Genomic DNA, 24,350 nt, shown 5'->3' on the forward strand with positions numbered 1-24,350 from the left:
AATTCTCATTTGAGAAACTCTAAAAATACATTGGTAATTTCTTCTTAGCTATTGAACAGATAAATGAAAATGACTGATCAAATTAGCCAACTATTGCTCATTACCAGGAAATAGTGATCTTGATAAAAGTATACATGACCAACCTAATTTTTTTAAATCATTTTTTAAATTTTATTTATTCATTTTAGAGAGGAGAGAGAAAGGGAGAGAGAGAGACAGAGAGGGAGACAGAGAGAGAAGGTGGGGAGGAGCTGGAAGCATCAACTCCCATATGTGCCTTGACCAGGCAAGCCCAGGGTTTCGAACCGGCAACCTCAGCATTTCCAGGTCGTTGCTTTATCCACTGCGCCACCACAGGCATGACCAACCTAATTTACCAAATAACAGTAGGGCGGACTATTACGTCTAGTTTTGAAATCAAGTTTCAGCAAGTAGAATATATTCTTTACTTACCAAATTCAGGACAGTGCTCATTCTCCAGTGAATTCAATAACCTTTCCAGGGGGAAAAAAAGTAAAAAGGAAAATGTGAGTTCTTATTTAGGAATGAGATGAAACACATTTTGCAAATTAATGAGCTTAAAGTATCAGGGAACACACCTGCTTACACTTGAAAGTTATCAAAATGCCTCATTTAGCATATTTCACTTTTAAAATATCCAAGGTATGTTTACTTTAGGCCCCTTTAATTACTTAGATAAATTAGAAGTTTTTATGTGGACTATGGCAGTATTCAGATGGAAAGATCCAAATGATCTGGAAGTTCTCTATGTTATCAATCATTTCTTCTTCACCTAAGTCATTGCTTTGTAATAACACTTTTCAGTTTGGAGTTCCCCATCCTCTGTGGAAAATACCTTAATTTTCTGCTTCTATTTAGAGGGTTTACAATATTAATAGATGCATATTCCAGATCACATGAGTGTTCATTATAACCAAATATTTCTGGGCAATTTCAGTGGTTTCCATTTGTACTTGTATGCTTTCCTTAGCCAAAAGAAGATAACTTCTGTGCCTATATTTAAACCAGGTTTTAATGAAAAATATTATTCAAGTATGAAACACTGTGTAAAATAAAGAGTTTAATGAATGTTCACTTCAGGACTAGTTTGCCAAAATTTCAACTCCCATTTGATCTTCACTTGGATGTACTTTTCTTTCTTTTTTTTTTTTTTTTTTTTTTTTTTTGTCAGTTTTGTTATTTCAAGGGCAAATCTTAATTATCAGCAACATTTTGTGAATGTTATATTGCTAACATTATTATTTTTTAATGTTATCTTTCTTAGATTGTTTGTCTTAGACTTCCTTTAAAGTTTAAATTATCTAGGCAAATGCCCTAATAACCATCTCCTACTTTATGGCAATCATTTTATTGCATCTTTTAAATGGTTTTTATCATTCAAGGGTGCATCCTATATAAACCACAGGATTCATGTGTTTTTCAAAAATGTGTATTTTAACTGTCTTTCTACTTACAGGTTTTCTTTCTTTCCATTCTTTTTTCCCCCAGTGCATATTGTTTTTTTGTTAAAGAAAAGAGCTTTATATTTTGTTGTTTTTCTCTTGTTATTTTGTTCCATAGTCAGATCTTGATAATTTTATCCAGGAGGTAGATTTAACATATATATCTCTGCCCTCTGCATTTTATGTTAAATTGCTACTTTGAGCTTGATCTGGTGAGAGTGGGGTTCTTTTTGTTTGTTTTTGTTTTGGGCAAGAGTATTTCCCAGGTGGTGGTACATCCTTCTTCCATCAGAAAGTAAGTGCTACCCGCGTGTCTCTTTGTGGTGTTAGGGGTGTTGGTGCTCAATGTCTAGATCAGTGCTTCTCAAAAGTCTTTTTCATTACCCCCTATCTGCAGAGCCTTTTAGACATTATTTCCCTAAGCATCCCCTCCTCTTACGGAATTGTCTTTTTGCAAACTTGGAGAGCCATCATTTCTGCAAATACATAGGCATGGGCAACAGTGGGTTTACAGTTGTTCACACAGGAAAAGGCATGCAGATTATGATTGTTATAAAAGCTTTATTAACCCAAAAGAATAAACTGTTTTGTGTACTCAACACTGCAAAACTACTTTTTCAACCCCTGTATTTCAGTACCATATTCTATTCCCTTTTTTTCTGGGACTCTGATGATCTTTTCTGTTGTCTCTCCCTCCTGAGGTCTTGGGGTGTTTTCTTCCCAACGGTTTTTCTCTCTGTTGCTCAGACTGATTTCTACTGAGGTACCCTTCCTCCAGTTCACGCCTCCCTCCTTCATCTCCGTCCTGCCACCGAGTCTTTGCAGACAGGTCTTGATTTCAATTGTTTTATTTTTCAGATATAAAATTTCTATTGTATCACTTATACTTTCAATTATAACCTATATTTCAGGATTTTTCATGATCACTTATTCAAGTATTTTTTAATAGTTGCTTAAAGTCTTTTCCAGATAATTTCAACATTTGTGCCATCTTAGTGTTGGTTATCTGTTGATTGTCCTTTTCATGTAAATTGAGACTCTCACAGTTCTTCATAAACTGAATAACTGTGGCTTGGATTCTAGATATTTTGACTGTTACACTATGAGTCCCCGGATTTTGTTCCAGTCTTGTGAAGAATGACGGTATTTTTGTTTTAGTAGAAACTTGAGTTGGTTAGGTTGAGCCTACAAGTTTCAACCCACCTTCTTAGGACTGTGGTTCCAAAGTCATTTCAATTTGGAAAGTCTTTGCAGTGCTTTATTTTTACTTAATTTTAACAATCCTACTACAATAACAATTCAATAAAGTAGGTATTATGATACTCACTTTATAGATAAAAGGATAGGTTTGAATTCAGTCTATTACTACTATAAGATATTAGACAAGGCACTCTTTGGCTCTTGATTTTCTCATCTGCAATATGGGATTGATAATACCTACATCAGTGGATTGCTTAAGTATTGAGTAAAATTATCATATGTAACATGCTTAGCATATTGCAAACCCTAAAGAAATCCTGGATAGTCTTTTTCTCATTTAAAAACACGAGTTTTACAAATGGAATGGGAGATGATATTTGCAAACAACAGCTCCAACAAGGGGTTAATATCCAAAATATATACAGAACTCATACAACTCAACACCAAACAAACAATCCAATTAAAAATTGGGCAAAGGATCTGAACAGATACCTTTCCTATGAAGAGATATAAATGGCCAACAGATATATGAAATTCATACATTCAACTTTACTAGCTATCAGGGAAATGCAAATCAAAACTACAATGAGAGACTACCTCATACCTATTAGAATGGCTGTTATGAACAAGACAGGTAACAGCAAGTTGTGGAGAAAAGGGAACCCTCATTCACTGCTGGTGGAACTGTAAACTGGTACTGTCACTATGGAAGACAGTATGACAATTGCTCAAGAAATTAAGAATAGTTGCCATAAGATCCAGCAATCCCTCTCTGTGTATCTATCCTGAAAACTTGAAAACATTTATTGGCAAAGACATATGCCCCCCTATGTTCACGGCACCATTATTCATGGTGTCCAAAACATGTAGACAACCAAATTGTCCTTCGAAAGAGGACTGGGTAAAGAAGATGTAGCACACATGCACTATGGAATACTTACTACTCAACCATAAGAAAAGGTGAAATACTGCCATTTGCAGCAACAAGGATGGACCTTGAGAATATTATGCTAAGTGAATAAGTCAGTCAGAAAAAGCTAATAATCATATTTTTTTCATTCATATGTGGGATATAAAACTGAAACTTATAGACACAGAACAGCAGTATGTGGTTACCAGACAGAAGGAGGTAGGGGTAGGGGACACTGAAGGGTAAAGGGAGTCAAATGTATGGTGACAGAAGATAATTTGACTCTGGGTGGTGGGCACACAATGCAATACACAAATCAGGTATTATAGAAAGGTACACTTGAAACCTGTAAGATCTTATTAACCAATGTCACCCCAATAAAATTAATAAAAAATAAAGCATTGGAAAAAATAATAAAAACATAAGTTTTATTGAAGAAATATAATAAGTAATCAAATCCATACATTTTAAGTTACAAGAGATGACTTTTGACAATTGTTCACACTGTGTAACCACCACTTCAATCACGGTGTTACAGAACATTACACCAGGAAGTTGCCGGTATCCTTCACGGCCAACCCTCCACTTACCTTCCACCGCAGGTGACCACTGATCTGACTTCTAGCACCATAGATAAGTTTTGTCTGCTCTAGAGCTTTATATTAATAAAATCATAGTTTGAGCCCTGGCCAGTTGGCTCAGTGGTAGAGCGTCGGCCTGGCGTGCGGAGGTCCCGGGTTCGATTCCCGGCCAGGGCACACAGGAGAGGCGCCCATCTGCTTCTCCACCCCTCCCCCTCTCCTTCCTCTCTGTCTCTCTCTTCCCGCAGCCGAGGCTCCATTGGAGCAAAAGATGGCCTGGGCGCTGGGGATGGCTCCTTGGCCTCTGCCCCAGGCGCTAGAGTGGCTCTGGTCGCGACAGAGCGACGCCCTGGATGGGCAGAGCATCGCCCCCTGGTGGGCGTGCCGGGTAGATCCCGGTCGGGCGCATGCGGGAGTCTGTCTGACTGCCTCCCCGTTTCCAGCTTCAGAAAAATACAAAAAAAAAAAAAAAAAAATCATAGTTTGTACATTTTCTGTCTGTTTTCACTCAGCATAATATAATTCAGGTTCATTCATATCAGCACTTCGTTCCTTTTTTTTTCTGACTAGTATTCTGTAATTTTACTGTGATTTTTTAAATACTGATTGAAAGAGTTCTTACATAGTCTTAATTCAAGTCCTTTATTAGATGGTGTATCGATTTCCCAGTCAATAGATTATCTTTTCATGGTTTCTTTCATACAGCAGAAAAATTTAATTTTTATACTTTAAGTAATCATTTTTTTTCTGTTACAGTTGTTTTTTGGGGGACCTTTCTCAAATTTTGCCAACACTAAGGGGACAAAAATTTTCTTCTCTGTCTTCTTCTAGAAGATTTGTAGTTTTGCTTTTGTATTTTAGTCTACAATCCATTTTAAATTAACTTTTTGTATATGCTATAAGGTAGGTGTTGAGGATAGGTGCCAAGGTGCATTTTTTCCCATACTGATATCCAATTGTTCCAACACTGCTTGTTAAAAAAAAAAAAAAAAATCTATATATCCTTTTTCATGAAGTTACCTTGATACCATTGTGAAAATCAATTGATCCTGTTATATGAGTTTATTCCCAGATTCTGTTGTTTCATTTACTTGTGTCTGTCTTTACACTAAATACTCTATTTACTTTATTGCTATAGCTTTAAAAGACATAAAATAAGGTACTACAAGTCCTCTAACTTTGTGGTTCTTTTACAAAATTATTTTGTCTATTCTAGATTGTTTTTCCATATGGATTTTAAAATCAGTTTCAGACTATAGTCACAGAGAAGTGACACTCATGGGCCAGAACCACAATTGTCCAGGCTTTCTGTCTAAGGACAATTGTTGTATTGTATCCTAATAATTTGCTCTGGATTTTTGTGTCTACATTCAATTTTATGTCTTTTAATATCTTTATCTAGGTTTTGTATTTCAATTTTATGTCTTTTAATATCTTTATCTAGGTTTTGTATTAGCAGAATGCTGTTGTCATAAAATGAGTTGAAACGTGTTCTTTCCTATTTTATTTTCTGGAAGAGTTTGTATAGGATTTATATTTCTCAAAATAGTTGGAAGACTTTACCAGTGAGTTCATTGATTTCTGGAGTATTCTTTGTGGGAAGGTTAACCTAGTAATGATATTTTATAGATATAGAGCTATTCATATCACATATTCTTCTTGAGTGAGCTTTTGTATTTTTTTCTCAAGGGATTTGTCCATTTCCTCCAAATTATCAAATTTATTGCTATAGGGTTGTTCATAATATTCTCTGATTAGCATTAAAATGCTATATTAATATTTATAGGATCTATAGTGATATCCCTCTTTTCATTCTTGATATCTATAATTTATGATGTTTTCTCTTATTTTTAAAAGAAGATAAGTCTATTCAGAGCTTTTAATTCCTTTAAAAGAGCCATATTTTGGCTTTATTGATTTTTAAAATTTATAGTTGTTCAATATGATTAGAATTTACTATGTTGGGGTATAGGCTCTTCTTTGAAATTATTAAGAGATTCCCAGGTGAGTCTAATATAAAGCCAAGTTTGGGACCTGGGTTCTGTATCCTTACTGATTTTCTGCACACTTGTTTACAAATTACAGTGAGGGGAGTGATGAAGTCTCCAACTACTGCTGTGGGTTAGTCTCTTATTTTAGTTCTGTAAGTTTTTGCTTTGGAGCTATTTTATAGCACTATTAGGATTTTTCATCTTAATGAAATGACACTTTTATCTTGTTTTAATATGAATTTCCATGATTGCACATGAAGATAAACATTAATAAAAACCTTTCTGGCCATTCAGTTTTACTTTTCTTTCAGGTGCCTATTTATGTTATTAGAATATATTTTTTAAAATCTTGAATTATCAGAATTCTTTATATTTTCAGAGCTTTACAATAGTTTTCCAGTCTGTGGTTTGTTTTTAACTGGATTAAAAATGTCTTCTCTTTGGCTTTTTAAATTTTTTAGCTCTTCTGTTTGTAAAACAATCAAAATCTAAAATAATTTCCTTAACAAATGGTGCTGTTTTGACTGGTTTGACAAATTCTTCCCTATGGTGACGTCATAAAGACATCCGTTTTCTAAAAGTTTACCTTCGTATATCACATTTTACATTTATTTCCCTTGGAATTTCATTGTATTTGTGGTGTGAGATCAGGATATAATTTCATATTTTTATATGAATGTCCCATTTAACTAGAACCACCATAGTTTTTCTTTTTGAAAGCCAATTAATAAAGTTATTGCACCGCTTACACTCCCAACGGTAAAGAAGAGATCTTTCCCACGACCTCACCAAACATATTCCTTCTCAGACACTTTTACTGTATACCAATCTACAGGTACAGGAACTCTCCTAATTTTCTCTTTATTCTTGTGTCACTACCACATTTTTAAAAGTTGCTTTCAAAACAATGATCATGATCCAGTGATTACATTTCTGGATATATACCTGAAACAATTGAAGGCAGTCTCTCAAAGAGATATTGCACACACCATGTTCATAACAGCATTCATAATAATTAAAAGGTGGAAACAGCCCAAGTGTGCACTAACAGATGAATGGATCAACAAAATACATGCATATAATGGAATATTATTCAGGCTTAGAAAGAATGGCGGTTGCCAGGTGCCAGGGGAGAGCTAAATGGGGAATTGTTGTCTAATGGGTATATTGTTTCAGTTTTGCAAAATTAAAGAATTCTGGTAATTGATAGAACAATGTTAAGTATATTCATTGTTTTTAAAATATATACATTTTTATAGTTTTATAGAAATATAGTTTTTAAAATATATACATTTTTAATATAGTCCGTAAAAGGATTAAGGCCATACGTCACCAAACTGTATCATAACTAAAAAGCCAAGAATATGAGGATCACCCCTAGAACTCCGGAGAATGTGCCCAAGTCAAAACACTAAGGCATTATTAATTACTACCTTGTTCTCACCTGTGGGTGGTTGCGAGTCAACATGGAATATGGTGAAAGAAAGCGCCAAATGCCAAAGTACTAGTAAGATATTATCTCAGCTCTAAAATATGAAATGATCAGGTGTATTATGCATTTGGAGGGGTTGCAGAGAAGAAAAATCTACTGGGGGTACATTTGGGAGCTTTCCGACTTGGGGGGGAAATATAGAAAAGTCTACCTTTACAATTGAGGAACCACGAAATTACTCTGGCTCTCTTTATCTGTTACATCCATAAATGTCCTTTCCTTACATTTGATAACTTCTCTTTTGCCCAGTTTCTTTTTACCGACCTCCTTCATGACAGCTCTCAGAATTTTCCATAGTGAATGTCTGACCCCAATTTTCATGCTCCCGCTGAGACAGAAGAAACGCTGCGTTTGGATCCGCTTTCTCAAACTTAAGTTCTCTTCTGCGCTGTCATTGGTTGTTGCTCTTCCAGGACCCGCCCACAACTATCTCAACCCTGATTGGGTGCCAATGTTCCCCCCCCCCCCCCTTTTTTTTTTTTTTTTGGCAAAAGATGGATCCCGGAGTTTGGAGAGAGGGTGATAGGAGCACCAGGCAGCCAATGCGCCGGCGTGCCATTTTGAGTGGCGATTGGTGGGAGGGGGCGGGACTCCCGGCGCTGCGCATGCTCCGTGGGCGGAGAGGGAGGAGCTGCCGATGTCAGCTGCTCCGGGTCCCGGTCTGAAGCATCCTCCCTGTCCCTGCCCCTCCCAGCGCCTCCAGCGGCAGGTAAGGGCCGTCTTGGGCCGCGGCCGGCCGGAGGTGCGGCCTCGGTACTGCGGAGGGCCCCGAGGGCGGGGCACTCAGGATGCAGACCGACGCACAGGGGTTCAGGATGAGCGGCCTCGGGCCTGGGCGTCCGTGGGCGGCGGCGACCCGGCTCCCCGCGGGACCCCCGCGCGGCCCCCTTTCTCGTCTCATCACCGGGCCCAGAGGCTCCTCGGAGCGGGGGCATCCTGCCGCCTGTCCCCGCAGCTCCCGAGGCCGAGGCCGTTGTCCACCACCCCCACGCCGACATGGGGCGGCGGGAGGGGCGTGGGGGAGCGAGGGTATCGGTGCGCCTGGCCTGGCGGGGCCGGGGCCGGGGTCGGGTGGGCCGGGGCCGGGCTGCTGTGCGGACCCCGGCAGGTGGGGCGAAAGGCCGCCAGACCGGGCCGGGGTGGCCGGCAGGTGAACGGCCCGGGGAGGGCTCCGACGTCTCTCCAGGCGGCAGGGCGGCCCCCGGGTCAGCTTCTTGTGGGCTTCTCCCGGGTCCGGCGGAACTAGTTTCGGGGAGTTAGCATGGGAACCGAGAAAGATGCGTTCCTGAGCGGCAGGGCTTTTGTTGTACCTCGTCTGGATTCCGGCTCTGTGACGTCACAGGCCTGAGGGCGTGCTAGGCGGGGTCCCCGCGCCTATCTGTACCTGAGGATCCACAGCTCTGTGCATTCTGCGCCTGGAGTCATTAAGCTGAACATAAGAGTGTCGTTTTCTGGGGCTCTAGCTGCCGTTCAGACCCTCGTTTGGCCGAACAATTCCTTAATTTGGGGATTTGTGTAGCTAGAACAAGTCGGAACTTGAACGGACCCGAACTAAACATGTTGACAGTTAACTGCAGCTTGAAGGGAGTGAAATTTATCTTCAGTTAGTAGAACTAGCAAAGGAATTTGACATCAACAGTTGCAAAATGTTTGGCAAATTTAGGTAAGGCTTGTATTTAAAGTTTCTTCCATTACATAATGGATAAAGTGACTTTACAGTTAGACCTAGGTTCAAATAATTGGTACAGACATTGGCTCTAAAGTTTAAGGCAAGATACAGCCTTTTTTGAGATAGTGTCCACATCTGTAAATTGCAATGTCCTCCATGGATCTGATGACTTAATAATATATGTGAAGTATTTAGTATATGAATACCCGACTTTATTTTAGTAATTTTTCCATAACTGCTAACATTGATCGTTGTCTAAAAATTTAAATAAATGGACAGTGGTATTACATGTTTTGTTTTGTTTTTTATAACAAACAGCATTTTCTTCTGTTTACTTCTCTTTCTAAACTATTTGCACATATCCTTTGCTTACTTACCCATTGGGTGTTTATTTTCTTCTTAGAGTAAAGCATGTGAAATGGTCCTACTAGGTCACATAATTTTCTTTTGAAAAACAAGCTGACATTTTATTTCTCTATGAGTTTATCATTTTTTTCTTATTGCAGAACACTCATCAAGGATTTTGTATCCAAGGCCCAAAAGTTTGTTACCCAAGATGATGAATGCTGACATGGATGGTATGTTATTTTCCTTTGAACAGAAAAGAATGTTTACAGTTTTGGATTTGGCTAATTTACTTATATATTTATATATATATATATATATATATATATATATATATATATATATATATATATATATATATATTAGTTCTGCAGAGGACTAAAGGCAACTTCTGTTCCTTAACTGTGAAGTGTTGGCAAAAACACTTTATCTTTAGCTTGGTGTCCTTATCTGCAATGTGGGGATAGAACTTTTTACTTCACAGGGCTCCTGTATAAGTCAAGTTAGATAATATAAAACATTTTGCAGATCTTTTAAGTGCTACACTATATAAATGGTATCAAATGTTAATAGCAAATTTGAACCTTTTTTATTACAGCAGTGGATGCTGAAAATCAGGTGGAACTGGAGGAAAAAACACGACTTATTAATCAAGTGTTGGAACTCCAACACACACTTGAAGGTTAGCTTGCATTTTGTAATTTTCTTAAATAACATCAATTAATTGAAATTGTAAGGCTTTCTGATGTTACATTTTGTTATTGTACACAGTTTAAAAAGTATACATTTCAAGTCCATTTCAATAGTTTTTTTCCCCCCTCCTGCCCGTAGCTTTGGCTGTTGTTTTTTGGTGTTTTTTTTTTTTTTGTATTTTTCTGAAGTTGGAAACCGGGAGGCAGTCAGACAGATTTCTGCATGCGCCCGGCCAGGATCCACCTGGCATTCCCACCAGGGGGCAATGCTCTGCCCATCTGGGGCGTTGCTCTGTCGCAACCAGAGCCATTCTAGCGCCTGAGGCAGAGGCCACGGAGCCATTCTCAGCGCCCGGGCCAACTTTGTTCCGATGGAGCCTTGGCTGCGGGAGGAGAAGAGAGAGACAGAGAGGAAGGAGAGGGGGAGGGGTGGAGAAGCAGATGGGCGCTTCTCCTGTGTCCCCTGGCTGGGAATCGAACCCAGGACTCCTGCACACCAGGCCAATGCTCTACCACTGAGCCAACAGGCCAGGGCTTGGCTGGTGATTTTAAAGAACGGGTATGTTTTAGTAAGAAAGTCAAATAATGTTCTTAAGCTTCCCTCTTTAAGGTCTAACATAATGCTTTTTAGTATGAGAGCCTCTTTTAATAAAGCTCCTGCATTGTGTTACTAAGTCCACTTATACTTAAAGCCTCAGAGATGAACTGCGTTTTTTCATTTTCTAAATGTTTCACATAAAATTAATACTAACACAGCAACATTTTGTTTTTAGTGAAATTGAGATTTTTTTTCTTTTGACACCAAAGTGAGCAGATCATGTTGTTCCAGTGGCTTCCTGTGTCACAGTTAATAAAAGCCAGTTACTTTGGAAGTCTCCTTCCCCCTTACCTTTCAGAGCCACGGCGTGCACATGCAAGGCCTCGTCCACCCTGCTGCAGACACTGCCCCCTTCTACTGCACACACTTCTTTCCGTGTGCCTTTGCTCAGGGGCTCAGTAGCTGCTGTTCCCCTCTGGGTCACTCTTTTTCCTCTAGTTATTTGCATATCTCTAGGCTCTTTCTCTCACTTTAAATTTCTGATAAAATTTCCTTGATCAAAATACCTGTCCCTGACTGTACTGTATGAATGGGCGGCTTCCCTTTTGCTTCTCTGATCTTGCTTCTTCCATCTTGCTTTTTCTCCTGATCACCACTTGGAGCCCCCTCAATGCGTATGTGCCCACATGCACCTCAGAAAGTCAGCCCTGTGAGGACAGGGGCCTTTCCTTTTCATTACTGTTGCCTCTAGAACAGAGCCTGGCTCTAGAGGGCACCCAGTTCTTAGTTGTTTCATGAATGGGTATAGGTGATGTTTTATTTATCATCAAGAACTGCATCTTTTGGAATTTCTTGCTAATGTAAAAATACAAAATATCCAATTGCTTGGAAACTCTGTATCCAGTAATGAATTCAGTTGTGTTCACCTACCACCTTTTCTTAAACTTTACTAGTGGAGATGTTAGGGTATGAACCCAAATTCACATTTTAAGAACAGTCTGTATGTTTTAAATAGTAATTTTAAGAATTAAGTAGTCAACATAAATGCCATTTACAAAGAACATTGATTCTACCGTGAAATCTCATTTTAGGAATTTTGGCTATTGATTTGCAGTTTACTTTACCTTCTCATCTGAATTTAAAAATAAAAATTTAACGGTTGTGTTCTCTTAGAAATGAATCTTAAGCATTTTGTAATATCATTTTATTGATAATGGGTTTTTTGTTTTTAATATAGATCTGTCTGCACGAGTAGATGCAGTTAAGGAAGAAAATCTGAAGCTAAAGTCAGAAAACCAAGTTCTTGGACAATATATAGAAAACCTCATGTCAGCTTCTAGTGTTTTTCAAACGACTGACACAAAGAGCAAAAGAAAGTAAGGGGTTGAGATCCCTGTCTCATGGAATTGCTGCTCGTCTCTTTTCTTTACAACGTGGATAGATTCCAGACGTTGTAGTATTTTTGTTTGTGGCTTAGTTGAATATTTATGAGGATAATGTCAGATTTAGGCAAAGTCAGGAGCATAACAGAGGACTTCCATGAGTTTGTGTATTATGTTAGTCTATGAAAACACGTTGTAGAGACTTTATAATTAGAAATGCATATATTTATGAAACTTGATAATGAACATTGTTTTATCAAATTTGCTTTGATTTATAGGTTTAGCGCTTTTATTAGAGGCATAGAAGATACAGGAAAATAACCACCATGTTGTGAAAAAGTGACCAAAATCATGTACTGAATGCACAGCTTTATGTACCTTGTCTACCATCTTGTGCCTCTTCTCCATTGACTGCTTCCTTCACACTCCCCTCCCCCAAAGGAAAGGCTGGTTTCAACATTTGTAAAAGTGATTTTAGTAGTCAATCCATTTATGAGAGTAACCTGAGCTCTATTGTTGAAACTTACATTTGTTATACAGCCATGTGCCCACATAATGACATTTCAGTTGATGACAGACTGAAGCTGTGACGGGTGGCATGCCATGTAGCCGAGGTGTGTAGTCAGTTACACTGTGTGAGTGCACTCAATGATGTCTGCACAACAAAGTTCCCTGATGACGCTTTTCTCAGAACGTATGCCTGTCCTTAAATGGTGCATGACTGTATTTAGTACTGGGTTAGACAGGATTGTTGGTTTCTCTTGAATCAATTGAAAGCTGAAGCTATAAAAATGAAGATTTTTTTTTTTCCTTGAAGCTGAATTGGGAAAATTTGTTGTTGAAACTTCCTTTTATATAGATAACTTGGTATCTGAAAAGATAAGCTTTGTTTGTGCATATGTTTGAAAGAGAAGATTTTGAGGAAAAATAAAAATAGTATGGAAAAAGTATTCGGTAAATATTAAGTCACCAAGTCCAGATGTTTTTCTCCCGATTTGTGTTATCTGGCGCAGATTGGACTGTCTGGGGAATGTAATTACGAGTGGATTGAGTCTGACTGACTGTAAACCACATCTAGAATAGTCACAAAGCGTTTTGGCTTGATGTATATTTATAGTATCCAGTAGGTCAATTTTTGCAAAATCCTTTGAGTGTATTAGTATCAGAATCTTGACTGAACTGGGTATAGTAAGTGATCATGTTCTCAGTATTTTATTTCACTATTTCAGAGTTTCTGTAAGCCAAGCTACTAGTTTGCAGAGTTTTTCATTCTTTAACAATTTTTAAAAATTTAGTTTGTAGATTCCACTTGCTAGAAAATTAATGTCATAAGTAATGTTAAGATGTTAAATAGGAACAGAGATTCATTAATATAGCTTATATTAGATTTGGGCTTCTTTAATCATAGAATAAACATGTTTGTATTGGTGTATGATTCAGTGAATGACTTGAGCTGTATGAATATATCATCATGCTGCAAAACATTTTGCATCCCTTTTGTGACCTAATTTATAAACATTTAAAATTGTATTGCAGTTTTGCTTTGCTGTTTAATAAAAAGCTGTTTCCGAAATTGTGTGTGTTTTAACATAGTCACCCAAGTATCTGGTGGCACAGTGGTGTATTCCTGGTTGTTCAAGGCCACAGGGAAGTAGCATGTGTTCCTTAAGTTCCAAATTACTGGATGTTTAGGGGAATAGCAATTTTATTAAAACAAATATTACAAGATATTATACATTAACTTAAAAAATAAAAGCAAGGAATTCAAAGAAGGATCCAATATTTCCAGGGGAAAAGTAATTGTAGTTTTTAGGTTAGGCTACTCTGATAAGTAATACAGAAGTTTTTCTCCCAACTAATAGTTCTGAGGTGAGTGCTGCGAGCTAGCAGACTGGAAGAGAGCTCTGGCGTTTCTAACCATGACTTCCAAGCCACACTAATTATCGCCATTCTAACTTGCAGAAAAGTGCAGGATGCATAGATGCAAAATTTTCAAAAAGCCACTGATTCTAGTAATCTGTTTCTTCCTAGAAAAACAACCATTGGAAGCAAGGCTATCTAAAAAAAATAATTCAAGAAAAAGGAAGCTACTTTAGGCTGGTCAAGTAAGAAAGACCCCAACTAAAAGCAAAATATAATTATATTTTTCTCCTTTATTAGAGAAAAGGACAAAATGTAAGTCATTTTCAAGTCAGATGAGGGGTAAAAGGACAAAGCTATCTTGTTATTAAGGAAGACTGTCTGTTTCCAGCATGGACCCAGTACACACGCTCAAGGTGAAGTTCCCCAGAGGGCGCATGCACAGGAAGGAACAGGGACTTGCCAGACTGGTTCCTCAGATTTTTACCACTGCAAGCTCTTGGAGTTGAACCAAATGTTAAAATTAAAATGGATCTTCAACCAGGAAAGTAATAAAAGCTTTAATAAGTCTTTAGAAAAAAAAAAGTTCAAATACAAGATACCTGTCTGACGGGGTTTCCATAATAAAGGATTTGTCTCCTGAAGTAGCTTACTTTCTGAAACATTCTCATCTAGAATCATTCAATATGTCTAGTTCATTTGGATATTCCAAATACAAAGCCGGAAAGGGTTCTTGCAAGATGTGTGCAGTTAGTATTAAATAAATACAAAGTATGGTTAACTATGTATTAAGATTGCCACCACTAATTTATGGCAGTTCAGAACACAGTGATGGAATAAAGCACTTATTTTCATTTTCAATTTAGTCTTTGAAATAAGTGGGCGGTGTCTGACTGCCTTTAGTGAAAGAAGCTGGAGATTCACTGTCCTTATACATATGCTCTAAATGCACTGCTGGGGAGGGGGTGGGTGGGAATGTGGTTGGTGCTTGCCCAGAGATGAGGTGTACATGTCCATGAAGGGATCCAGAGTAGTACCTGAACAGTATCGAGTATCGAGTCCTCTATCAGTATTAAAGTCATTTTGTAGTCCCAGAGGTTTAGATCACCTTCCAAAGGGTCTAACCTGTTACCCAAACACAAAAGCTTAAAATATTTTAAATGGAACAACAGAGCTCTATTATAATGTTCCATGACCTTTGGTAACTATATACGACAGTTTAATAAGAGAAGCAATCGTAATTATGGCTGCTATCTATCTTAGAGGCTTTTTTGAAGCTAGAAGAGAGAATAGACTTAAAGTAGGTTTGAATTTGTCAGGAAAAAAGGCAAGACAAAAATACATAGCCATTATAACTTCTTAAAGATCATAAAAATAAAGCCTCCCAATAATAACTTACCTATTAAAGTGGACATATATTAAAGAAGAAAAAATATATTTTCAAGAGCAATGTACATATAAGCAATACTCTGAGTCGTGTAAACCATACTGGCATAAAACAACTACAGAAGCTTAAAGAAAATTTGTTTTGTTGAACCTATTATCTTTGTATTCAAATGTAAAATACGCCACTGCACTATTAACCAGTGATTCTGTGAATGACAGGCCTTTCTGTTTTGTTGACTTGTCTGCCAACAAAGCACCTCTTGAAAGGAATTTACAATTTAAGTGAACAGACCATAACTATAATTTAACACAAACTAGGTATATGTGTGTCACCACGCTTTCAAATGTTGACAGAATTAAGCATACAGAAATTTTATTGCATTTAGCTCTGTATAACAGGACACACTCATTTTTGTGGTAGAACTAGCTGTTATATTGTAGGAGAGCCGTTGAAGGGGAAATTCTCAGAACTGATTTTTTTTCCAATAGCAGGGAAGCTGCTGCATATTATTTTGCTCTGTACAAACCAAAACTTTCTCCAAACTATCAAAACTGTGTAACTTCTAATGATATCAATCTCTTAAATCTGACATGCAATGTGCCACTTTTATTCTAAATTCAAAGACCAGGTAACTTCAAGGTGTCTGAAATGGATGTCTGAAATGAACGTCTGAAAGAATAACATTACTAGATATTAGAAGGAAGATGCGTAGATCGATTCAAGTTCAGCCTGGCGCGCTGGTTTCAGAATGCACGTTCCTCTGAGGAGACGGTGGAGCAGTCTACTCCTTCCGCACCCTCCTCCTGCGTACCGACTTCACCGGCCCATCTCCAGACCCTGTGCTCTCATCTGCTTCCTTCATCTGGAAAAACAGAATGATGACAATGCCTATTTTCATATAGTATGTAAACTAATAGACAGGAGTCAATAATATAGTTCTTATTCTCTAAAATACTATCATATATATGCTCCTTTACTTCAAGCAGTTGTCCAAATATGTGTATATAAATTATGTTTTCATTGTTCATCTTTTGGCATGATTACATTTTTAGAATGACTGCTTCTCAAATATGCACCTGACAAGGAATACTGCTACCAACTCAACTCACAATTTTATTTTATGATTTAGAACTTAATCTCAATGTCAAAATGAAAGGTTATGTGATATTTTCACTGTGGGTTATTAAGCACTAACTACTCACATCATTTCTGTAAGTACTGAATTGTTGAGGTGGTTTTACAGGGGTTTTTACAGAAGTTCTGGCACATACTACTTTGACAAAAATTTGAAGAGAAGAAAGGGAAACATCAAATTTATGGTTTTATTTTCCCTTTAACTTTCATCCTCCTAGATTAGAATAAGCACTTATACATAAATTAAACTTGTGATGCAATATAAAATAATGTAGGTATCACATATTATACAGAAGAGATCTCTCGGTTATGCTATATAAAAATTGGCTGATTTTAGCTCACTAACATATAAGAAGACTAAAAGACTGGAAGATGGAATTAAGATATTTTTTTAAGGTACACAAAATATTTTGTGAAGCAAAACTGTAACTAGACTATATACTCAAGTGAATAATTGCAACTATTATTGTTTAGAGAATGACAGTTGAAACAATGGTTATTTAAAACTCCATTCTGGAAGAAATTATCTTTACCCAGCCTCCTCTAAATGTGGATATTCATACTAGGTAATGATCTCTTTAAAACCTCACAAGACAGTTAAGACCAGTCACCAGTCATAGGTTCTGAATAAGCTTTAGAAAACAATAACAATAAAAAGTTTATTTGGGAAATTTGTTCAAATAGACAAAATACAAAGTTTATTGCATCATCTGCAGGAGGCCAGCCCAGACTGTGCTGTTCCCTTCCCTAGTGGGGACTGGGAGGCACTATTATGTCGTTCTTATGGGCTGGAGAAGTAGAGAGCACGGGCATTTGGTGCATGCTGATTTTAAAATAAAGTTCTGGTTCTGAATTGTACCCTGGATGGTTTCTGACTCCATTACAACTGATTAGAAAAAGGCACTGTGAAAAGTACTGCTACATATCAGGATATAAAAAGGGGTAGATCTATCAAGTTAGCGGTAAAACTAGTTTACTAAAGATTTGAGAAAAACACCAACAAGTCAGTACTCAACTACTCAAATGAATGAAATATTTCAAAGTGGACGATGGAAATTATTGAGACAATGTTTTTACAATGGCTATTCAGAAAAATTGTAATAAACACAATTACCTTTTAAATATTTAAGTGCTCTGTTTATTATACCATTCAAAAGACTACTTTAATAATAAAGTCATGCTTTTTTATAGATGTAGCACTCTCTTTATATTTTGTAAAGCAAAGGCTTACTTTATACTGTTTTATTAGGCATTAAAAGGATATAAATAATAGAATTTTCTTGCCTTTTTTACAGACACATCTAAAAAAAAACACGGAGCCTCTTAAGAAAGCTCAAAAAAATATGAAAAAATCCTTCACAAATGAGATTGCTGCTTTTATTGAAATAATTTTTTGGATAATGATCATACTGAAAACTCATTTGTTTTCTGTTAGAGTTCTTACCTCATCCTCTGACCCAGACTTATTTGATTTATTGCCTTCCTCTTGTCCTTCTATGATCTCAATTTCTTCCTCACTCTTTTCCTCAGGGTCAGCTTCTTCTGGAATACAGATTTTATTAAAGGCAAGGGCTGGATGAATTAGAATTCTGCTACTGAAAGTATTAAATACAAAAAGGGGGGTTTATTTAAATTTCAACATTTAAAAGTGAATTCTTTCATTAGAACTTTATAAAAATTAATTACAAATACTCATTATTTTATCACATTTTATAAATAAATCCTATTTGAGGGAAGGGACAGGTTTAAATTACTCTTAAGCATTCAGTCTGTATGTAATATGACAACCAAAGAATCTGTATGTGTGTGTTACAGGTGTGAATTTACATGTGTCTATTTCTAGATTATTGTTTTTAAATTAACTGTTCCATCAACTATTAAGTTAAAACAGACATAATTTAAGTCACAGAGGGTTCAAACATTGACAGTTTTACATCTATCTAGTTGTGCATGAGGATGTCCCAATGGAGAGCCACCGAAAGCCTCAGCTCCTTAGTTCTAACATCTTCAGGAGCTTAGTGGAGGGTGGGAAGGGGACATATGATTCAGCAATCCTTCCGGGAGATCAAATCACTTATTGTAACAAGCCATCCGATGAACAACAGCCATCGGCAGACTCGGTGTTGGTTCTGTGGCTGCAGCCACCTGCCTTCCACCTGTTTCTCCAGGACAGAGGCCGTGGTCTCCACCACCCATTTCATCTGCACTCTTGGAGGCAAGAAAAGTTCTTGAATGAAGCTACAGTATATGGGACTTACAGTTGCTATGCTTGTAAGCAACTGGACAATATTTAAATGTCTTCCTAGAAGTGACTAGATTGACGCTGCTCAGGGCATAACACCCAGGCAGGGACGTGACCCCTCTGCCACAGTCACGCGTTCTTGGGGTTCAGATGGTATACATTTGACAAGAAGCCAGGGCAAGAGCTAGTGTTCACCAGACTGTCTACGTTTTCATGAGCTCCGCCTTGAGTCCCCATTATAAATCACTGTCACTGTCTTACCTTTTTCGAGAATTTCACCATCACTTTGCTTCTTCTCCTCTTCCAAGTTGACTGGCTTCTCCAGGGCCCCTTTCTCTTCCTTCATTGCTTGCTCTAGCCTTCCCTTTGTTTGTGGTCTGCAGATATCAGTTTTCTTATACTCGGCATCTTCATATCTTTTCTGTGGTAGTTTAACAGAAGCTGTTTTTACTAAAGGCAACATACTTTTTTAAAAAGGTTTTTGCAATAACTAACATCATACACAGTAAAAAATTATACAAAATTTAGTTTATTACTTTTAAGAACCACTTGCTCAATTCACAGAACTTTTAAACCCTTAGAGTTTTTATTCTCAGTTGGAGGAAATTTATTTTATTTACCTTTGCTCTTCTTGGCCAGCAAAATGAAATAACCAATGCTATCGGAAGCCCTGCTGTCACAATGTAAACGATCCAAAGCCACGGGTTCTCTTCAGCAGCTGTCCTTAGCTGTGTGAGCACACCGGGCTGTGGAAGAAATGAGCAGAAACCTCTTCAGATTTTACAAGCCTTCATTAGGAAATACAGCCTACCCCCAAACCTCTTTTACCCAGGCGTTTTCTATTAGGGAGTGTGCACCTATTAAGCTAAAACATTACTTCATTTTCCTAATTTTACTTTGTAAAGTTTAAACCTTTTAACTATTAGCACGCATGGCTACTGAAGACTTTGTAGTAGAAGGTATGTTACTACATAGATGGAAACCACTGATCTACCAGCAAGAATAATGACAATTTTCTTTTTTGGTAAATTTCAGGATGCAGTTAGTTTTTATGGATATACTCAGGGTGGGCAAAAGTTGGTTTATGGTTTTGAGTACACAAAACAGTTCATTATTGTATTACTATTTATTAATTTTTGTATTACTTTCAATATGAATAACCATAAACTTACTTTTGCCTCCCCCCCAAATTATCTGGTTCATTTGGAAGCATACAACTCTCTGATAAATCAGTCTGTACTTTTAAAGAACTTATTAATAAAATCAATCTGAGAATTATTGCTACCCTGGAATTGACAAGGTGACAGAAAGTTGTAGACAAAGACTACAGATATAGCTCAAGCAAGTGGTGGTGCAGTGGACAGAGCATTGACCTGGAATGTTGAGGACCCAGGTTGGAAACCCCAAGGTCACTGGCTTGAGCACGGGGTCGCCGGCTTGGTATGGGATCATAGACATGACCCCATAGTCACTGGCTTGAGCCCAGAGGTCGCTGGCTTTAGCAAGGGTTCACTGGCTTGGCTGGAGCCCCCAGTCAAGGCATGTATGAGAAAGCAATCAATAAACAACTAAGGTGCCACAACTTCAAGTTGATGCTTCTCATCTCTCTCCCTTCCCATCTGTCTGTCTCTTGCTAAAAAAAAAAAGACTTACAGATATAAATATTAAGTAGTATCATTTCTATAAATAGCAAATAACTCCATTATAGCTATCATAATTTAATAAATGAAATGAAGACTTACATATACATATGTAGTTCATTATATAGTTTATAATGAAGTTGTATCATAATATAGCAAAGCTAAATATCTGTCTTTATAAATTTAAGTGCATTTCTTTGGCAATTAGTAATTATTACATATTTACATTTTAAGGGTAATTTCTATAACTATAACAGGACCAAGTCCTATTATTACTATATGATCAGTGCCATACCTCGTTCGCTTTTTCCATCATTCTTTTCACTCTCCAACCATCTGCAGCCCAGCGATCTGCTACTTCCTTCTCTGAACAGATAATAAAATTATCAAAGTAGATATCTGAGGTCATAGACCAAAGCTCTAAACCAAGAGCAAGGAAAGAAGTCAGAAGAAATGGATGATCATCTTCAAAATAATCTGGATTAGGAATTTTTCGAGGACTCCAGATTCCCTGGAAGAAAAGCAATTTGAAGACATTTTCACATAAAATAATTTCATTATAAATGCTACTTAAGAAGTAGTTGCTGTTGAATGAAATCAGCTGGAGAAAAAAGAAAACTTTAATTGATATTAATTCATTAGTAATTCACTGGAAATAAAATCTTGTTCTTATTCTGTACGTGATGTTCCTATAAAACAGAACTGACTTTAAACTGCAGAAAAAGACAGAGTGAAAATCCAACACACACAGAAACTAGAGTAAATTTCACACGTAAATACTACTACTTTAGACAAGTTTTTACATTTAGTAAAGTTATTTAAGAAAAGATGTTACTAAAACTGCCCAAATCAAAGAGATAACTGTTTGGCAGAAATGGAGCTACCCCTTTTAACATATGCCCATTACAGGCATCATTAATCCGTTATGGCTGAGCCTCAGAACGATCATTCTGCATCAAGTTCCATTAGATCTGAAATGATCAAATGCAATGAAATCAAATAAATTCAACAGTATGATTTCTCACTGATTCGCTCAACCCATACATGTGTCAAGCACTACCAGAGCTAGGGGTACAGTGATGGACACGGTCCTTGTATTATGGAGCTTAAAGCCTAATGAGGGAGACAGACATTAAAGACAAAATAAACATTTTTGTGATAAATCCTATGAAGAAAAACTAAAGTGAGCAACTAGAATACGTAACTGTGTATGTATAATACATGTTAGAAAATGTCAATGAAAATTTAGATAAAAATACAGGGTTAAATTAGAATAACATAGGGACTTCTACTACAAAAAGTTAGGTACACTCAAAATGTTTCTGATTCATATTAGGGAAAAAATCCAAATTTTAATAACAGCAGAAAGTAAGCAGCACATTAAACAGAATTCTTTTGATCCAGAACTCATTTCTTATATTTAACTGTAAAATAGAACTTTATTCCATATGATCATCAAATAGTTATTAGGGAACAATATAGTATCAAGTGACTTATCTCCAGCTCTTATATTTGTTTCTCCAGAAACTTAAAGAACGCTTTACTTTTTAATCTGAGAGAATTGTTTTTACTGTATTTGCAGGAATATTTTATATATTGACTTTAGAAAGAAAGGAAGGGGGGAAGGGGAAGAGAGGTGGGGGAAGAAAGGAAGAGAGGAAGAGGGGGAGAAGGAGGAAAGTAGGGTGATTTGTTGTTTCACTGATGTATCCATTCACTGGCTAATTCCTGTACGTGTCCTGACTGGGGACTGAACCTGCCACCTTGCCATATCGGGATCTATGACCATAACCAAATGAGCTCTCTGGCCAGGGCCTGCTTTACTTTTTACATATAAATTAGTTGGAGTTTAACTTCTTGGATTTCTTACAATAGCCAAGGCATACTATTACAAATCAGTTTTCTAAAGTTAACATTATCAATAACTAGATAGAAAGCAGAAATAACATTTTTGACTCTACAGTGCGATTAGAACCAGTGGTCATTACCTGGTAGCTAGGATTGTCTATCATTGGCGGTCTCCACACGCCCTTGTATTTTGGGTTATCTATCATGGGAGGATTCCACTCACCGCACCCAACCTGACATGCTGGGTTAGAAATAAGAGGTGCCTCCCATTCTCCATCCATGTCTTCATTCCTTAGGGTAGTAGAACAAAGCAAATATAAGAACCTCAATTCTCCCGTCAGTCATATACACTAGTACAACAAAGCAAAGAAGCACAGACTTGACCTTTGGAGACGAAGAATGCTTACCAGTCCACAGGCATTTTAGCACTAGGATCTGGAATTAATTTTGGTTCATCTTCAAGCCAGCCATCGGGTTTATTTACATTTAAATCTTCTATTTTGGCAGGTTCACTTTCATCCCTGTAAACACAGATTTTATGTCAATTATTAATTATTTGAAGGTAGAAAAAGGCATGTTACAAAATTCAGAGAGTACCAAAAGGGATTTCCTACCCTCTGTGCCTGTGCCCGCTACGTCCCTATCTCTCCTCCCCGACATCTTCTGCTAACTTGCCAGACTTCTGTACATCTGCCCGGTTGTGCTCTCGGAAGATGTACAGAATATGTATGTGTTCTTTTTTATAGAAAAACATTCTGTAGGAAGTTGTTAAATGTTGCTTTAGTCACTTAAAAACTCACTCATTAACAAATACATACTGGATGGTGACTATGTGTGAGGACTGCTCTAGGCGCCCTATTTTATACACACACATATCTGCTGCATTCCTCCTAACAGCTGTATAGTCTTCCATTTTGTGGCTATACCCTAATTTATTCAACCTATCGACTCTTGAAGGACATTTAGTATTCCCCAAAATTTAGTAATACAAATAATGTTATAACAAATATGCTTGAATATATTAGAAATTAGTAAGAAATCAGATCTCTACTATATGAATCTAAAATAAATTTTCCAGTTTCTCATGTATTTTTTATTATAGCTCATGATGAGGTTTTTTTTTGCCATATACAAATAATTTATTTTAATGTAGTTAAATTTTTTAATATTTTCTTCTATAATTTTTCAATTTTGTCATATATATAAAGGTCTTCCCTACTGTAATACTTTAAAACTGTATTTAATTTTAGCAATTTTATATTTTCCTTTAAAAATTACACTTAGTAAATTCTAAAATATATAATCATAGTATGTATGAAAAGAACTACTAATACAATTTTCATCTTCATGGAAAAGTAGAAATTTTAAACAAGAGACTATGTTATAGTTTTCCAAACAAAACTTAAGCGAACCAGATAAACTGAAACAATCAACTCTCTATATGTAAAGACTTGTACTTGCCTGATATCCATGTTATCTTGAGTCTCTGAGAGTTCAGAGTAACCAGATTTTAAAATTGAAGGAAGCATTTATTTTAGCACTGTATATAGGACAACTCAATCTAATCACCAACCAGAATGAGGTTTCTATATGCAGTTTCCCTCACTTAGGGGCAAGCTTATTTCCCAGAGTATACTTTTTGGGGAAACAAATCTGAAGCAAGGTTAGGAAATCTACAAGGAGGGATGGGGTCCTACCTTTTCTGATAGAATAAATTCATAAGATGATATACCAATAAGTGATTTTTTTATTATTTAAGAAACTGACTAAAAAAAATATAAGGAACCTTTTAGGATGCGTAAATATTCTATATCACGATTGTGGTAGTAGAGACATCACTGTATATGTTCATAAAAACTAACAGAACTATATGCAAAATATATAAATTTAACGGTATAAAATTATACTTCAATGCATCTGACAGAAAATGCACTTAGAATTCAGCAAATATATGAAGGACAATACTTATTGACCAA

The 24,350-nt window shown here is 36.9% G+C and overlaps 2 protein-coding genes and 1 long non-coding RNA gene across 4 annotated transcripts in view; 1 reads left to right on the forward strand and 2 right to left on the reverse strand.

The window, feature by feature from the left end:
- SCOC (short coiled-coil protein) overlaps nt 1–12,580 on the forward strand; it is a 30,399-nt gene extending 17,819 nt beyond the window's left edge. The window contains exons 2-4 of the mRNA XM_066385490.1: nt 9,813–9,884; nt 10,250–10,333; nt 12,119–12,580. Of these exons, the coding sequence (XP_066241587.1) occupies nt 9,813–9,884; nt 10,250–10,333; nt 12,119–12,261 (299 nt within the window). The 3' untranslated portion in view covers nt 12,262–12,580. The remainder of the gene's footprint in view (nt 1–9,812; nt 9,885–10,249; nt 10,334–12,118) is intronic.
- Nucleotides 235–8,006, reverse strand: LOC136405875 (uncharacterized). Its single transcript, XR_010751587.1, has 3 exons — nt 7,902–8,006; nt 454–494; nt 235–368 (listed from the first exon to the last, which is right to left on the reverse strand). It is a non-coding gene; the product is annotated as an uncharacterized lncRNA (long non-coding RNA).
- Nucleotides 12,581–13,257: 677 nt separating the features above from the next.
- CLGN (calmegin) overlaps nt 13,258–24,350 on the reverse strand; it is a 34,794-nt gene continuing 23,701 nt past the window's right edge. Inside the window, exons 9-15 of one of the 2 annotated variants that reach the window (XM_066385476.1) lie at nt 22,782–22,895; nt 22,515–22,665; nt 20,822–21,037; nt 19,507–19,632; nt 19,148–19,307; nt 18,089–18,183; nt 13,258–16,372 (exon numbers count right to left, since the gene is read on the reverse strand). In XM_066385476.1, the coding sequence (XP_066241573.1) occupies nt 16,292–16,372; nt 18,089–18,183; nt 19,148–19,307; nt 19,507–19,632; nt 20,822–21,037; nt 22,515–22,665; nt 22,782–22,895 (943 nt within the window). In that variant the 3' untranslated portion in view covers nt 13,258–16,291. Of the gene's footprint in view, nt 16,373–18,088; nt 18,187–19,147; nt 19,308–19,506; nt 19,633–20,821; nt 21,038–22,514; nt 22,666–22,781; nt 22,896–24,350 lie in introns of both variants that reach the window. The other variant, XM_066385466.1, reaches the window with a different exon arrangement.

Source organism: Saccopteryx leptura, chromosome 1, assembly GCF_036850995.1.
Source record: "Saccopteryx leptura isolate mSacLep1 chromosome 1, mSacLep1_pri_phased_curated, whole genome shotgun sequence".
Classification (NCBI taxonomy): Eukaryota; Metazoa; Chordata; class Mammalia; order Chiroptera; family Emballonuridae; genus Saccopteryx; species Saccopteryx leptura.